The sequence below is a fragment of the Lutra lutra genome, chromosome 3 (genome assembly GCF_902655055.1).
Source record: "Lutra lutra chromosome 3, mLutLut1.2, whole genome shotgun sequence".
Classification (NCBI taxonomy): domain Eukaryota; kingdom Metazoa; phylum Chordata; class Mammalia; order Carnivora; family Mustelidae; genus Lutra; species Lutra lutra.
The window spans coordinates 14,786,237-14,802,906 of NC_062280.1; the positions used below are offsets into that span (position 1 = coordinate 14,786,237).

General features: G+C 34.9%; 1 protein-coding gene across 8 annotated transcripts in view; it reads left to right on the forward strand.

Moving 5' to 3' along the window:
- The window catches only part of CARF (calcium responsive transcription factor), a 66,296-nt gene extending 50,996 nt beyond the window's left edge, over positions 1-15,300 (forward strand). For 3 of the 8 annotated variants that reach the window (XM_047720775.1, XM_047720772.1, XM_047720773.1), the window contains 5 exons: positions 922-1,084; positions 3,082-3,145; positions 8,520-8,650; positions 9,029-9,401; positions 14,311-15,289. In XM_047720775.1, the coding sequence (XP_047576731.1) occupies positions 922-1,084; positions 3,082-3,145; positions 8,520-8,650; positions 9,029-9,401; positions 14,311-14,456 (877 nt within the window). In that variant the 3' untranslated portion in view covers positions 14,457-15,289. Of the gene's footprint in view, positions 1-921; positions 1,085-3,081; positions 3,146-8,519; positions 8,651-9,028; positions 9,402-11,172; positions 11,288-11,997; positions 12,122-14,310 lie in introns of those variants that run through there. The other 5 variants (XM_047720776.1, XM_047720774.1, XM_047720777.1 and 2 more) reach the window with 3 other exon arrangements.
- Positions 15,301-16,670: the final 1,370 nt, after the last annotated feature.

Below are 16,670 nucleotides of genomic sequence, written 5' to 3' on the forward strand. Positions count from 1 at the left end.
TTTACTGTGATTTCTGGTACTTAACTGGCGTTATTCCTACTGGTTATTATGTAGTCCAATCTGAATAACACAATGAATATATTTCCTAGGATTATGTCTTAGTTAATACATGATTTTCCCATTTAGCAGTTTTCTCAGACATCTTACATTCATTTTCATTGGGGCATTGTTTGAACAGAGCCAAAATTTGGTAAAGTCATACATTATTTACTAAACTTGAACCTTAAGAACAGAGGTGTAATTCAGCTCTGCAGTATGGTCTATAGAATGTAATGTATAAACCATATAAATATGGGACTTTATAATTTTTTATATATTTTTTTATATATTGATGTGTCAATGCCACCTTCTATTTCTATATTTCTCTTTTGTCTACTTAAATTCAATCAGGTCATATTTCATATTGTGATGCCTTTTGGCCGCAGAGTAACATGATGTTTATACAATAAGCTGGGTGTGGGCCCAGGCTCTCTTGCTTACTGGCTAGATGTATAACTTTGGCAAGTTATTTAACTTCAACAGCCCTCAGTTCCCTTATCTGTAAAGTGGGAATGATAATTGCACTTATCTCACAGGATTATAGTAAGCATTAAAGGAGATCCTTGATGTGAAATGTTCAGTATACTGCCTGACATAGCATTCAAAACGTATTATGCTTAAACTGACAATAATGATTCCTATAAAAATGTCCAAGCTTACTCTAGATATAGAGGTATTTAATCAATGAAAGTATTATATTGCTTTAATCTGCATGATTTATTTGATTTAATATGCAGAAAAAATTAAGGGGAAAAATATAAATTATAAAGCTGTAAACCATAATTTACAGAAATTTATGCTAAAAAAGAACCATTTTCTCCTTTGATCTGAAGTGTATTACTAGGCTGTTTATGTTTTTATTCTGTTTTATGCTCTCCACAGAAAATTTGTAGAAAGAGAACTATTTAAACCTGATGAAGTACCTGAGAGACATAATTTATCCTTTTTTCCAACTGTAAATGATATTAAAAATCACATCCATGAGGTACAGAAATCCTTGAGAAACGGAGATAATGTGTATAACTCAGAGATTATTCCAGCAACGGTAGGATTACAGTTGTAATTCTTTGTTTTATTATAGAATCTTTCTCAACTTCTTGGGGCTCCTGGGTGGCTCAGTGGGTTAAGCCGCTGCCTTCAGCTCGGGTCACGATCTCAGGGTCCTGGGATCTAGTCCCCGCATCGGGCTCTCTGCTCAGCGGGGAGCCTGCTTCCCTCTCTCTCTCTGCCTGTCTCTCTGCCTACTTGTGATCTGTCTCTGTCAAATAAATAAATAAAATCTTTAATTAAAAAAAAAAAGAATCTTTCTCAACTTCTCTTACTATTTGGCCTAATGGGGTGGTTGTTAGTAGGCCATATAAATAACTGTAGCCATATAAACATAAACATATAAAAATAGTAGTTTTAGGGGTGCCTTGGTGGCGCAGTTTGTTAAGCATCCAGCTCTTGGTTTTAGCTCAGCTCTGATCTCAGGGTCACAAGATCGAGCCCTGCGTCAGGCTCCATTCTCGGTGCGCGGTCTGCTTGAGTTTCTCTCTCCCTCTTCTTGTGCCTTTCCCGCCCTGAGCTCTCTCTCTCACTGAAATAAATCTTTTTCTTTAAGATTTTATTTATTTATTTGACAGAGAGTGAGAGTGCGCACAAGCAAGGGGAGCGGCAGGCAGAGGGAGAGGGAGAAGCACACTCCCCACTGAGCAGGCAGCACAATGTGAGACTCGATCCCAGGACCCTGGAATCATGACCTGAGCTACAGGCAGCTGCTTAACCGACTGAACCACGGAGTCACCACTGAAATAAATAAATCTTTTAAAAAAAAAAAAAAAAAGGAGGGGGACCTGGATGGCTCAGTCAGTTAGGCATTTGCTTTCAGGTTGGGTCCTGATTCTGGGGTCCTGCAATTAAGTGCTGTGTCAGGCTTCTTGCATAGCAGAGGTCTGCTTCTCTTCTCCCTCTGCCCCTGCTCCTCGTGCTCTCTCTTTCTTTCTCAAATAAATAAATAAAACCTTTTTTTAAAAAAGAAGAAATAGTAGTTTTTCTTTTTTTTAATTTTTTTAAAGATTTATTTTATTTTATTTATTTATTTGATAGAGAGAGAGATCACAAGTAGGCAGAGAGAGACGGGAACAGACTCCATGCTGAGCAGAGAGCCCGATATGGGGCTTGATCCCAGGACCCTGAGATCATGACCTGAGCTGAATGCAGAGGGTCAACCCCTTAGCCACCCAGGTGCCCCTAAAAAATAAAATCTTTGAATTAAAAAAAAAAAATAGACAAGTTTCAGCAGAATAGTTCAGACTTGAATACACAAAGGGATGGTATTCATTCTATATGCCGTCTATGGATATCAATTTTATCTCATACTATGATACTCTAATTTCCCCCAGAATATTGGTCAGTTCTATGAAAATTTTGCTTACTCTGAAGAGTATAATGTAATTAGACAAAAACTACTAATTATAATACAGGAATTAATTATAGCATTAAAACCTTTGTAGTGGGGCACCTGGGTGGCTCAGTCAGTTAAGTGTCCCGACTCTTGACTTCAGTTCAGGTCATGACTTTCTGCCTCTCCCTCTCCCCAATGCTTACATGTGCTTCCTCTTGCTCTCTAAAATAAATAAATAAATCTTTAAAAAAAATCTCAGTAGCAATACCCTTTGCTTCCCAAATTTTTACTATTATTAATTATGTCTTCTTACCTAAATAGATTCAGATTTTAAGCTAGTGCTACTATTCTTTTCCATCCCAGACTCTCTTAATTATTCACTATCCAAAGTTCGGGAAGTAAAATGGATCTGGTTAGCAATAATCTTTGCCATCTGTACTTGCTATCCCAATTCTTGCTATCTGAACTTGGGAAGCTATTGTATTTGGATAGTGAAGTATACTCATGTTTTGAGAATGTAAACAAGTGAAGAGTGTAATTACTGAATAAAACACAGTTACACTATCACTGAATAAAATATGATAGTTGTATTGATATTTTAAAACATTTTTTAATATAAATGCTTTATTGTTTTTACTGAAATGTTCCCATTCCAGCTTCAATGGACTGCAGATAATGGGCATATTCTCAGAGAGACTGTGACAGTTACATTTGCAGAAGGTAGGTTTTTTTGAATATCTTTAAATAAAATCAGTATTAAAACTGGAAGACACTGAAGGTATTATCTCATCTAATCAAAATTTTTTCATGGATAAAGAATCCATGGCCCGAAGAGACAGGAACAACTACGTTAGGATTTGTCAAAATAATTCTAGCTGTTTAAATGTATATACTTACATGTTACTCACATATACTTTCTCATATATGTTATTCAGCTGTAAAAAAGGATGACACGTTCCCTTTTGTAATGACATGGATGGACCTAGAGAGTATTATGCTAAGTAAAATCAAACTTCTAATGAGAAGGACAAATACCATATGATTTCACTCATATGTGGACTCTGATGAACAAAACACATGAATAAACAAAAAGCAGAATCAGACTTGTAAATACAGAGAACTAGCTGATGGTTGCCAAAGGGGAGAGGTGGTGTGGGATGGGCAAAATGGGTGAGGGGAGTAGGAGAAGACTTCCAGTTATAGAATGAATAAGTCACAGGAATGAAAGGCGTAGGGTTGGGCGCCTGGGTGGCTCAGTGGGTTAAGCCGCTGCCTTCGGCTCAGGTCATGATCTCAGGGTCCTGGGATCGAGTCCCACATCGGGCTCTCTGCTCAGCAAGAAGCCTGCTTCCCTCTCTCTCTCTCTCTCTCTGCCTGCCTCTCCGTCTACTTGTGATCTCTCTCTGTCAAATAAATAAATAAAATCTTTAAAAATAAATAAATAAATAAATAAATAAATAAATAAATAAATAAATAAAAGGCGTAGGGTTGCCTAGGTGGCTCAGTTGGCTTAGAAACCTTTTTGGTTTCAGTTCAGATCATGACCTCAGGGTCATGAGATTGGGTTCTCCATGTTCAGTGGAGAGTCTGCTTGAAGATCCTCTTTCTCTCCCCTCCCTCCCCTCTCAAATAATTTTTTTTTTTTTTTTAAAGGCACAGCATAGGGAATATAGTGAATGATACTACAATCACAATGTTAGGTGACAGTTTTGGTAGCTATACTTGTGGTGAGCATAGCATAAGATACAGGGAAGTTGAATCACTGTTATATACCTGGAACTAATGTAACATCGTGTGTCAACTATATGCAAACAAAAATAAAAAATAAGGGGTACCTGGCTGGCTTAGTTGGAAGAGCATATGACTCTTGATGTTGGGTTTGTGAGTTCAAGTCCCACAGTGGGTGTAGATCTAGACTACCAAAAATAAATAAATAAACTTAAAAAAATAAATTTCTTCATATAATCAGCTTTTGTGCTTTATGATTAAATTTTGAGGCTGATTACTAGTACAGATCATTATAAAGCTAGGCTAATTCCAGTAATAATAAACTTAAGATACCTTGGTCAGGAAATTTTGTCCATTTTACATGGTTTGCTTTTTCTCATATGCTGTTTCTCCTATGTTATTTTATTATTCCAAGCTTATTTTACCCTTTTTTTCCTCTTCTGGAAATGTGTTTTCTCTGCTTCTGTATGGCTAACTCCTCTCACTCTCCAGTCAATCCATTTGGCTTTAAGTGCTCACTTAACTTTGGCCCTGTATAAAGTTAGACATTCAGTCTTTTGTACTTAGTTTAACATGGTATCCTTTTGTTTATACATCTGTATCTTTTATTATGGTTTGAGTTCCTCAGGAGCAAGGGTTATATTTCATTCAAGTTAACATAACTAGTTGCTAGCATAATCCCTGCTACAAAGTTAACATCTAAATAAATGCTTCAGAATAAATTAATGAGGGACGCCTGGGTGGCTCAGTTGGTTAAGCCGCTGCCTTCGGCTCAGGTCATGATCCCAGCGTCCTGGGATCGAGTCCCGCATCGGGCTCCTTGTTCTGTGGGGAGCCTGCTTCTCCCTCTGCCTCTGTCTGCCTGTGCTCACTCGTGCGCTCTCTCTCTCTCTCTCTGACAAATAAATAAATAAAATCTTAAAAAAAAAAGAATAAATTAATAACTGTATACAGTACAATTATCTCTTTCTTTTTTGGCTGTTTAACCTTTAAGAGTCACTGTGCATGCAGAATAACTTTCAAATTCTTTATCATTATTCATTTGTTCTGCACCTGTTGTACACAATAGGATAAATGCTTGACATAAAAAAGAAAACGTTTCTTGCTTCGTTGAATTTCAAATTTCGCAAGAGAAAAAGACACTAATATATATATTAAATATATTCTATATATATAATATAAATTATAGAATTATAAATAATAGAATTATAAATTAGAATATATAAATATATTCTAATTACTGTTATATTTCCATAAAAGAATTGTGCAAAATTGTGTGAGAATAGTGACAGAGACATATAACTTAATCTAGGGAGTAGGGAAATAACGCTTGAGAAAGTGGCTTTTAAACTGAGAACTACAGAATGGATAGGAATTTGTCGATCCAAAGAATACTGTGTTTGAAAGCTAAGCAACAAAGAGCTTGTCATGTTCAAGGAACTTAAGAAAGTTGGTGTGATTTTAAGCATAGACAGCGCTTGGAGATAAAACTAGATATGCAAAATGGGCTTAGGAGGCCCTTTGAGCTGTCCAAATGAAAGGTGTGATAGTGATTTAGTCTACATTTAGTGGCATTTATACTAGAATTGGACAGATTTTCATTGTTTTCAAAGGTTTTGGTTATTGATTGAATAGGTGTGGGGGGTAAAAGAATAGGAATGATCTGGGATGACTCCTGAGTTTCTTCCATGAGCAACTGATGGGTAGTGGCATTTACTGAGGTAGGCAAAACTGGTTTAAGAATAGGATTTGGTAATGACAAGGGGAAAGAAAAAAAATTCATAAAATCAGGTTTGGAAAGCTTAGGTATCATAGCCATTTCAACTGAGTGGATTGGGAAGAAGCCACATTGGGACGGTTGAAAAGTGAATGAGTGATGAATGAAGAAGTAGAGACAGTGTGCTATGAAGAGAATACAGGGTTGAGGGAAGGTATTTTCATATAGAAGAGATCTGAAGAGAGAGATGAAGATGAAGGTACTGGAGGGCTTTGATGATGAGAAGTTGAGGAGATTTCTGATAATTTCTTTTTTCTCTTTAAAAGTGCTAAGAGTGGGGCGCCTGGGTGGCTCAGTGGGTTGAGCCGCTGCCTTCGGCTCAGGTCATGATCTCAGGGTCATGGGATCGAGTCCCGCATCGGGCTCTCTGCTCAGCGGGGAGCCTGCTTCCCTCTCTCTCTCTCTCTCTCTGCCTGCCTCTTTGTCTGCTTGTGATCTCTCTCTCTGTCAAATAAATAAATAAAAAATCTTTAAAAAAAAAAAAAACCTCTTTAAAAAAAATTAAAAAAAAATAAAAGTGCTAAGAGTGAAAAAAATCTTAGGAAGTGTGACCAAGATTAGACATTTGAAATCTTCTATAATGTAGAATGGGAGAGCGGCGCCTGGGTGGCAGATGCCATAGGGCATGTGCCTTTGGCTCGGGTCTTGATCCCGGGGTCCTGGGATCGAGCCCCACATCAGGCTCCCTGCTTGGTGGGGAGCCTGCTCCTCCCTCTCCCACTCCCCCTGCTTGTGTTCCCTCTCTTACTGTGTCTCTCTCTGTCAAGTGAATAAATAAAAACTTTAAAATATATAGAGAGAGAATGGGAGAAACCTTGTAAGGTTGTCAGGTACAGGTGAAGGTCCTGTTGAAGTTGGTGATCATGAATTGGTATTAGTAGTAGCAGTAAGTTTCTTTTTCAGTGGCATTCAGCTTCGTACATACAGCCACTGGAAGCCATTTTCATTCAGTGCTTGGATTGTACCTGGTTGTAACAAAAGTACAAAGAAGCAAGGGAGATTAGAGGATTTTCAGGAGAGTGACTGAAGCTATAACCGTGGGATTCGACTAAGCTGGATGGGGAGAGAAGTTTATTAAGTGAGAAGTTGATGTATCTGAAGAAAACTGAGGAATCAAAGGACTGGAGGTTCACCTGAGGTAGAATAATTGTAGTGAAGTACTTAAGCAAAATCCCTGGAAGAATAAGAGGTTGTGATCAAAGAATGGGATATCTGAAGTAGAGATTTTTAGATGTAGAGGAGCCGAGGGTATGATAGTAGTAGTGGGTGACTGCAGCAGAGTGAAGTGCAAGGACAATTAGAAATGAAGATGCCAGAAAGTGAAATAAAGTCAGACAGAGAAAGACATATACCATGGGACTTCATTTATATGTAGAATCTGAAAACCAAAACAAATAAGCAAATGAAAAGCAGAAACAGACCCATAAATACAGAGAACAAACTGATGCTTGCCAGAGGCGGGGGAGTGGTGGGAGATGGGCAAAATGGGTGCAGGGGAGTGGGAGATACAGGTTTCAGGTTCTGGAATGAACAAGTCACAGGGATAAAAGAGAACATAATCAATGGTACTGTAATGGCCTTGTATGGTGGCAGAGAGTAGCTACACTTGGAATGAGCATAGCACAACATATAAACTTGTGGAGTCATTATAGCTGAAACTGTTGTAACATTGTGTATCACCTGTACCTTAATTTAAGAAAAAGAACTAATGAAGCCAAGAAATGTGAAAGTATTGTTTAATCTTCTCACAGTCCCTTGACGAAGATTCTCTTACTATCCTGATTTTACAGATGAAACTGGGGTTTAAAAACCGAGTAGCATGTTGAAGGTTACAGAGAAAAGCGAGCTAGTGCTTAATTCCATCCCTGTCTCATGCCAGGACCATTTTGAAAAATTACTTAGTTTCAATATGGAAGCAATAAACAGTTGTTGATAATTGGTTTTTGATTGACTTAAAGAGATTAATATATTTGGATTAATACATAGAAATTACACGAGAGGGATTATATTCCCTAAGGACACTTACTTTAGCAATTGAGATAATAAGCAAACAGAGAGATTTTTACTCTAAGTCATTTATTCCAAAATGAGTTATTGAAAGAAATTTAATGCTGCTATTTTGGAGGACTCACTTCATGTCAGGCATTGTCCTAGGCATTAGGGCTACCAAAGATGAATTAAGTTTGGTCTCTGTGATTGAGAGGCTCCATAGGTTTCACACATCCAGAGAAGTTTAGAGGTAGTCTAGCATCATAGCATGGAAAATGGGCTAGATTAGAGTTACAAATACATAATCTTTCAAGGAAAAAACTACTGTTTCTAACATCACATCCTAGATATACTGAATTAAAATTAATGGAGGTTGAACCTCAGAATGTATATTTCAAAAAGTTCCTGAGTGATTCTGATTCTACCAGGTCTGGAAACAGTGAACAAAAGAACTTCTTAAAGTCCTTTTCAAACCTTTGAATTTATTTCCTATTCTAATTGTAATAGTAAGTGTTGTAATAAAATGTAGTGTCATATAACATAGAAACCATAAACATTATTTTGTTATGATAGATGACTTTTTTTATATATACAACTTAGGAAATTCACCAGGGGAATCAATTAACACCAAAGCGGAAACAAATCAGACAAGGGGTTCTTTGTCTCCAGAGCCGGCCCACTTGCTTTCTTCACTTTCCTCATTTCAACCAAAAATATTTACACAACTACAGGTAGGTATCCAGTGAAATAGACAAAACTGAAGCCCTTCCCTTTCTTCCTTAATCTCTCTTCTTCTAGGGATGTTATAGAATTATTATAGAATTATAATAATGATCACAGATGTTTTTATTATTAATTTCCTGATGTTTTTGTATCTTGATATAAGATCATTTAAATTATACATTTTTAAAAAGTTGGAGTTGACTGTGCATGCAATAAAATTTCGTTGTACTACTTTTCCTTTGATTCTTGTTTCTGTCCCTGATATTTGTTAGTAATTATATTCCTCTATTTTATTCCAATTATGTGTCAAAAGAATAATATATCCTATGAGAAAATTATACTTAGTAAATTTAAACATTTTGATGTAACTCTTTTCGGTTTAAAAGGGTTTGCAGTTGCAACCAAGATTCACTTCTCCTGATGGATCACCGGCTGTGATATCAGTAAATAACCACCCTTCCTCCAGTCCTTCAAGACTTCTGGATTCATTAGAAAGTACTGTAATGAATAATAATTCTCTACTGCTTGGTCAAAGTCATAGTCTTCAAACAGATACGTGCCTAACCCCAAACAGTAGCATTATTGCCTCTACCATGACTAGCCTTCCAGGACCAGATCAAAATCTGGCTGCAATGGACCAGCTGGTGGAAGTTGGAGATGTTGAGGATGCAGAGAATATGGAAGGAGGTGTTCACCGGATTCTGCTGGGAAATGGGCAGACCATCCCAATACAGATTATAGATAGCCACCCAGCTATTAGTAAGTTAAAAGCAACTTGTGATTTTATTTTTAACCTTTTTTGGACTATCATTACTGTTACACTACAGAAAAAAAAATCATTTCGACTCAGGGGTTTATAAAATATAAATGAAGTGAAACTACTAGAAAAAGGGAAAAATATCAAGAGCATAATAACTCCTAAGCTCTTTAATTTTTTCTTCTCCATCAAAAGTATTCTCTAATTACCTCAGTTTACATAGAAAATCTGTGGTGATACAAAATCAGAGAGTCATTGTAGAATGCATGAAAAAAATGAGCAACTTTATTTTTTCAAAGATTATGTATGTATTTATTACAGAGAGAGAGGGCATAGGCAGGGGGGAGGAGTGGAGAGAAAGAGAAGCAGACTCCCCACTGAGCAGAGAACCGAGTGGGGCTTAATCCCAGGACCCTGAGATCATGACCTGAGCCAAAGGCAGCCACTTAACTGATGGAGCCACCTAGGTGCCCCATAAAATGAGAAACTTTAAAAGGAAAACTTATAGTGTAAAGGTTACTATGGAAAAAATGTTACAAGGAAAAATGGAATGAAGTGGACAGATATAAATGTTAAAAATTTTGAGTTATAAACTTTAATGTTGAGTTCTATGGAAATTGAAAGGGAACTAGTTAAGCCTTAGGGACTTGGGTTTAATCCAAGACCTTGTTATCTTTACTTTGTAACAAACCCAGTCAACCTACTCCTACTTGACCTATGTCACTCCCTTTCACATAGATTGTTTCGGATTGCGAACTTTTGCGGAGAAAGATTTGCAGTTTGCTTTGAAGAACAAAAATCTTCATAGAAATCGTCATAGAAATCCTTAGAACATACAAAGTATTTACCCTGGATTCTTAGACTTCATTCTTCTGGGTAAGGAAAAGTGTAAGTTAGTTCCTTCCAGAAAAGAATCATTTTCTTAAAAGTAACAATTCCAGGGCGCCTGGGTGGCTCGGTGGGTTGAGCCGCTGCCTTCGGCTCGGGTCATGGTCTCGGGGTCCTGGGATTGAGTCCCGCATCGGGCTCTCTGCTCAGCAGGGAGCCTGCTTCCCTCTCTCTCTCTCTCTCTCTCTGCCTGCCTCTCCGTCTACTTGTGATCTCTCTCTGTCAAATAAATAAATAAAATCTAAAAAAAAAAAAAGTAACAATTCCAAAAGATTTTAAATTTTAAATTTTTAAAATCTTTTGGAATTGTTACTTTTTTATTCTAAATTTTTTGGAATTGTTACTTTTAAGAAAATTTATCTGGAGAGCTGTGTTCAGTAGTTGTCACTACTGAATAAGTTTAGTAGAAGTTTAGTAGAAAAGAAGGAAAGGAATATAGGTGAATTAATCCTCAGAACTTCATGTAACAGTTGGTGGTGTCCCCATTCTACAGATAGGTTAATCAAGGCTCAGAGAGGTTAAGTAATTACCTAAAAGTGATAGAGCAGGGATTTTAACCCAGATCTATCTGCCTTCAACGTTTCTTTCCATTCTAACATGCTTCCTCCCTCTATGTTGTACCAAGGTATTTCTGGGAGCTCTAATCAGATTGCGTTAAAGGAGACCCTTTTGGGATCTGAACTTGCATGATTTATCAAGTTAGATCATGATCTGAGGGACTGCTTCACCTAAATATGAATCCTAAGGGTGACTCAAATCCATCTTCTACTGGTTTTCTTTATGGTGTGGGATAAACTCTAACACATCCATATGTGACAAGCATTAGGGGTGTTCAACACACTTGCCTGAGCAAATATTGGTCCCCTTAATCTTGGTTCCCTTTAGCAACTGAAAAACTGATATCCCTGAGAAAAAGACATCTCACCTGCCAGTTCAAGATAGTGTCGCTGGTATGCTGCGTTCAGATTAATCTGGTCATAAGTACTTTAAAATCAGAATGGTAAGTGCATTGTGCAGTGTTTCAGATAAGCAAACATACAGCTTGTACAGCTAAGTCAGAACTCTCCATTAAGAGGTGGCATATTTTTTTTCTAAAGTACTCATGTAGTTGAGTTTCTTTAGGGAAGGAGTATTTGCCTTGATATATGGCTACATATGGAGGCCATAGTAGAGTGGTAACAAATCTGTAAATTTGTAATACATATACCTACTGTTTGTAAAACATCATTTTCCAATAATAGGAGGCTTCCTGACTTTTGTTTACTCATAGTTTTAAAGGCATTTAAATTTAAATATGAGATAGTCCTCATACTTTCATGAAATTATGGACTGCTTTTTTATCAAAGCATCTGTAGAGGAGAGGAACTCTGGTTTTCTTAGTCTCTTCTTGTTTTCATTACCAGAAGCATACTGAAGAAACTTTTTTTAAACTTCTCAACATTTAATTTTTTTATTATTTTTCTTTTTCTTTACATTTTTTTATTGAAGTTTAGTTGACATACAATAGAACATTAGTTTCAGGTATACACATCCTGAAAATGTATTATGAATGACTAAGATGTCAGAAGTACTGAGTTCTCAAATACATTGACTGTTTTTTAAAAAATGACTGTTTTTTGCTTTGCTTCTAAATTCATATAATTATAAAGATTCCAGTGTTATAAGTTTACATTAACCTTTAGGGTTTTTCTTTTATGTTTGGTTTTAAAGTTGAAGAAAATCCAGAAGGTACCATTTCTCTGAGCCAAGTTAAGCAAGAACCCAAAGAACCAGCATTGCCTATGGAAGCAAAAAAAAATTTGGACTGTAAGAAATTATCTGCCACATAAATTATTGAAGCTTTTCAGAATTTATAACTTGGGTAACTTCTGATGTCATAAAAAAGAAGGTGAATATTGTCAAAGTGTCGTATTGTGATAGATGGACTAAAAGACTAGTTCAGTGAGCAACTTTGATTTAAAACTGATATGTTTGTTGCCAAGTCCATATTTTTGGAAGCTATTTTACTGCTGTCATTTTGTATAATTCTTATGCTTTTTGATTATCTAATGAGGCCAGTATTTCAAAAGATCATCTGAATTTATTCATGACAATGTAGTCTGAACACAAATAGTTACATAACTCATCTCTTGAAAATATCCAATTTGGGTTCTGAAAAGACAAAGACAACAAAAATAGTGTGTGTGTGTGTGTGTGTGTGTGTGTGTGTGTGTGTGTGTGACTGTGTGTTGACTTTTTATTTAAAAGTGATAAAAGAACTTACTGCCTCTTTAAAGTTGTGAAGAAATTCTTTACATTATAGCAGACAGGTGAGAGATTATTTGTAGTCTGTCACATTAGGGAAGATAAAACAGTAGTAGATTTGAATCATAACATGAAGCCCAGCATTCTCATTTGTGGAAACAGTAGTTGCATTTTGGCTTCTTCCATTATAATTTTTTATACTTCAAACTACAAACCAATAGCATACTAATGGTCATCTAATAGAAATTTAAAGTGTCTTGGTAAGTACTCATATTTTTAACTTGAATTAATCAGATAAAATACAGAAATAAATGTATATTGCATGGATTTATATAGTATTGTAGGTAAAGCACTACTTATGAATAGGAAAATGTAGAAATTGAGAGAATTCAGAAAGAATAACAGACTTCCCCTGGTGTTTACAGATGATTTGGGGGAGACTTTTTGATATCAGCAGGGGATTTTTTTTCCTCTTTTGTATTGAAGATTCAGCTCTGGTTGGAAAAGAATTTGAGTTGTATTTATTTTTCTATGCCAGAGTTCTTACTGAATTGGTGGTATTAGAATTTATGCCATTTCAAGGTAAGTATTTGTAGTTAAAAAATTAGTTCATATTTAAAACTTTAAAACAACTGATGTGTATGTATATTTACTTGTTGAGTAAATATATTGAAATACTGAATAAGTACTAATCACTATATTAATTGTAAGCTTCTGTTTTCTGGAAGGTTGGCAAACTAGAAATGTCAATTATAAACTGTCAAGAAATCAACGTAAAGGCTTTTTTACCCCAGACACCATGTGTGGGTATATTTAAGCTTTTATTTTAAAATAATAAGGATTTCAAATGGATATGAATGTTTAATATTCAAAGGATATGAGATAGAATATGAAATTTAACCTTAATATTTTACATGAATATGAGTCATTTTTAGCTTTTCTAAATCCAGTCTCCCATTCTTAATTCATTTTAATTGTTGCAGGTACATATGTATCTAAGTATAAAGCATTGTTATATTAGAAGTTAGTGGAACTTTAATAAAACATCTTGCTCTTTAGATTTATACCCTGTTTAATATAAAATGTATTATTTATGCCCCTATTTAATACAAAGTTAATATTTAATTACATACATGATTTTTAGTTAGAATAGCTAACTGTTCTAAGAACTGAAAATATTTGATGTGAGCATTTTAGAGGCAGGCTGCCAAAGCTGATTATGTTACTCTAAGTTAAACACAGCTCTTAATTACCTCAAACCCAGATTTCTCTTAGTCTGTGTGTACTTAAAGGGTATAAGTCTAAATCTATATTGTAGTGTTACATTGTAGATAATATTCTTTTCATTTGTTATTTCCAGTTTATGAAAACTGTTTTCAAGATTTTAAGTAATCTTCACTTTTTATTAATGGCAATAGCTTATTAAATATTTTACCAATTTAACTATGTTCCTTTGGAGACATTCTTTTCTTTTTTGATGTTGAGTTGTTAAGGAGAAATGCTTGTTAAGATACAAACTCTAGTGAATTACCTACGAGAATGAGAGATGTTAGAGGATTCAGACTTTGGCACTTAACAAAACACAGTTTTAACAAAACACAGTTAAAAAATATTTCTCTCACTTAATTCTTTGTGAATGTCTCTCTGGTACTCGTTTTTGTTTTTGTTTTTATGAGGACAGAAAGTTACAGTGCATCCTCCTCACAAACAAAAAGCAAAATTAAAAAAGAGCATGAAGGAAGGTTTCAGTCCCTAATTGTATACTCTTTTGGTTTTTAGGTAGAAACTGGAACTATCAATATTTTCATGTAAGTATTTCAATGAGTAGCTCTTTAAAAATAGTTTCTAAATTTTTAAAAATTCATGTGTCCTCTAAATGCATGTTCAGTCACAACATATCAGTATTGTATTTTAAAGGTGCTTAGCATCGCTTTTTTAAAAGTATGTTTACATATTTTAAATATTCAATTATTTTTTAAATGCACAGGGTATTAAATACGAGTGCATAAAGCTTTCAGTATCTGTATTTCGCATTCTCCTAACAGCTCTACAGCAAACTTTGACATCTGCTCTTTTGTGTGATGTATTGCAAAGTGTAATATATGTAGTAGTGAGTTGGACATTCAGAATAAACAGAAATTCATAATTACAGCTGAGCTTTTTTCATCATTGTAGTTTCCATGTTCCAAAGCCTCCCAGTGAACTTTATATATACTACAGTGAGTTATAGATAAACACTGCCATGGTGGGCTTTTTCCTTCAATATTAATTTCTCCATAAGCAGTTAACATGCTTAAAAGAAAAAGCTTTTATACTAAGTACCTTGTCTTATCCAAGGTAAATGTTTTCTAAAAGTCACAAAAATGATAGAAAATAGATTTTGGAAGCTGGTCCTGCATTGCAGTTTCTGATTTTGAGGCCCACCAGCTTGTGTTTCATTTTTACATCCTGTCAAAATACAGACTTAATCATGTGAGCATGTGAAAGATGTCATTTAATTTGTACCAGATTTTTTAAAAAGTTTTAAAATGTGTGTGTATATACATATATATATATATTGTAACTTAATGTATAGTGTCCTTGTTATAATGTAATTTTTTTCATTAAAAATCCTGTTATTTTTTTTCTTAAACTTGTTGGTAGTTTTCTTTTTATACTTTTTCTGGGGATAGTGGTAGTTTTGTTCCTCTTAAAGATGTTAAATAAACACTTTAATTACCTGCGAACTTTGGCTAGAAATTTATGGTCAATTTGGAACTTGAAAGTTTTCCAGCATAACTACCAGTAACTCCTGTTATCATTCCATTTAGGGACGTATATGCATTTAGTACTCTCAGCTCAGCCAACCATCAGCATTTTAATATAATGCATGTAATAAGGTATTAGTAATTCTTTTTCTCACATCTTGGCATTGTGACATCTTTAAGTACAGCTTTATATTTCTTGGTTAAAAAGGAGGGATCATCAGTGTTTTCCGTTCTGGCTTTTCTCTTCTTTCTATTCCTTTTCTTTTCTTTTTTTTTCCTTTCTTTATTTTTTCCGCTTTATTCCACCTGCCTATTTTATAGTACTGTAGAAAATCTTACTGTCTCCAGAAGGGGTACTGTATTAACTATTCCCTATCAGCTGATTTAGCTTCAGATATCTTAAATGGTGTATTGCTTTGTTATCTAAATGTCTGTAATTCTACTTAATTAACTTAGTTGTAATGGCAAAGCCTTAGTGTGCTTTTGCCATATACACATTAACTATGAAAACTATTGTTAAATAATGCAAATATTTGTTGCTGACTGAAGTCTTAAAACTTTAGGAATAAAATCAGAATCTTAAAAAAACTCACTAGTGGATTCTAAATTTGATTCATGAGAAAAATAAATAAGTCGTATGGTTAATATTGAAAACCTTTGAAAATGTGATATGGTTATAATTGTGCAGCGGAAATGTTCAAGGGTAAAACTTGAAATCAGTAAATAAGTTCGAGAATTCTAATCTACAGCATAGTAATTATAATCAATAATACCACATTATAATATTCAAAGTTGCTCAGAGACTACATCTAAAAGAAACGAATGGGGGGTAATAAAAGGGAACGAATAATTGTGTGACATGATAGTGATTATTAGCTAACTCTATGGTGGTAATATATTGCAAAATATAAATTACCAAATCAACATATTGTATACCTTAAACTTAATATGTTAATCATATCTCAATTAGGAAAAAAAAGAATTCTAAAACCAGAGGACAGAGTAGAAGTCCGATATTAGAGTTTTTAAAAATATTTTTATTGAAGTATAATTGACATAAAAATAAATTGCACATATTTAAAGTACACAATTTAGTAAGTTTTGATATATGTATACGTCTATGAAACTATCACCACAATCAAGATAATGAACATATCCATCACCTCTAAAGCTCCTAGTGCCTCTTTATAATCCATTCCCTCTTCTGTTTCCCATTCCTACCTCACCATCCCCAAACAACTACTGATTTGCTTTCTGTCATGAGAGATCAGTTTGCTTTTGCTACAATTTTATAAAAATTATCTGGCATGAACATTTTTTATGACTCTTGTCACTCAGAATAGTTATTTTCAGATTAATCTGTGTCAGAATATATGAATAGCCCGTTCCCTT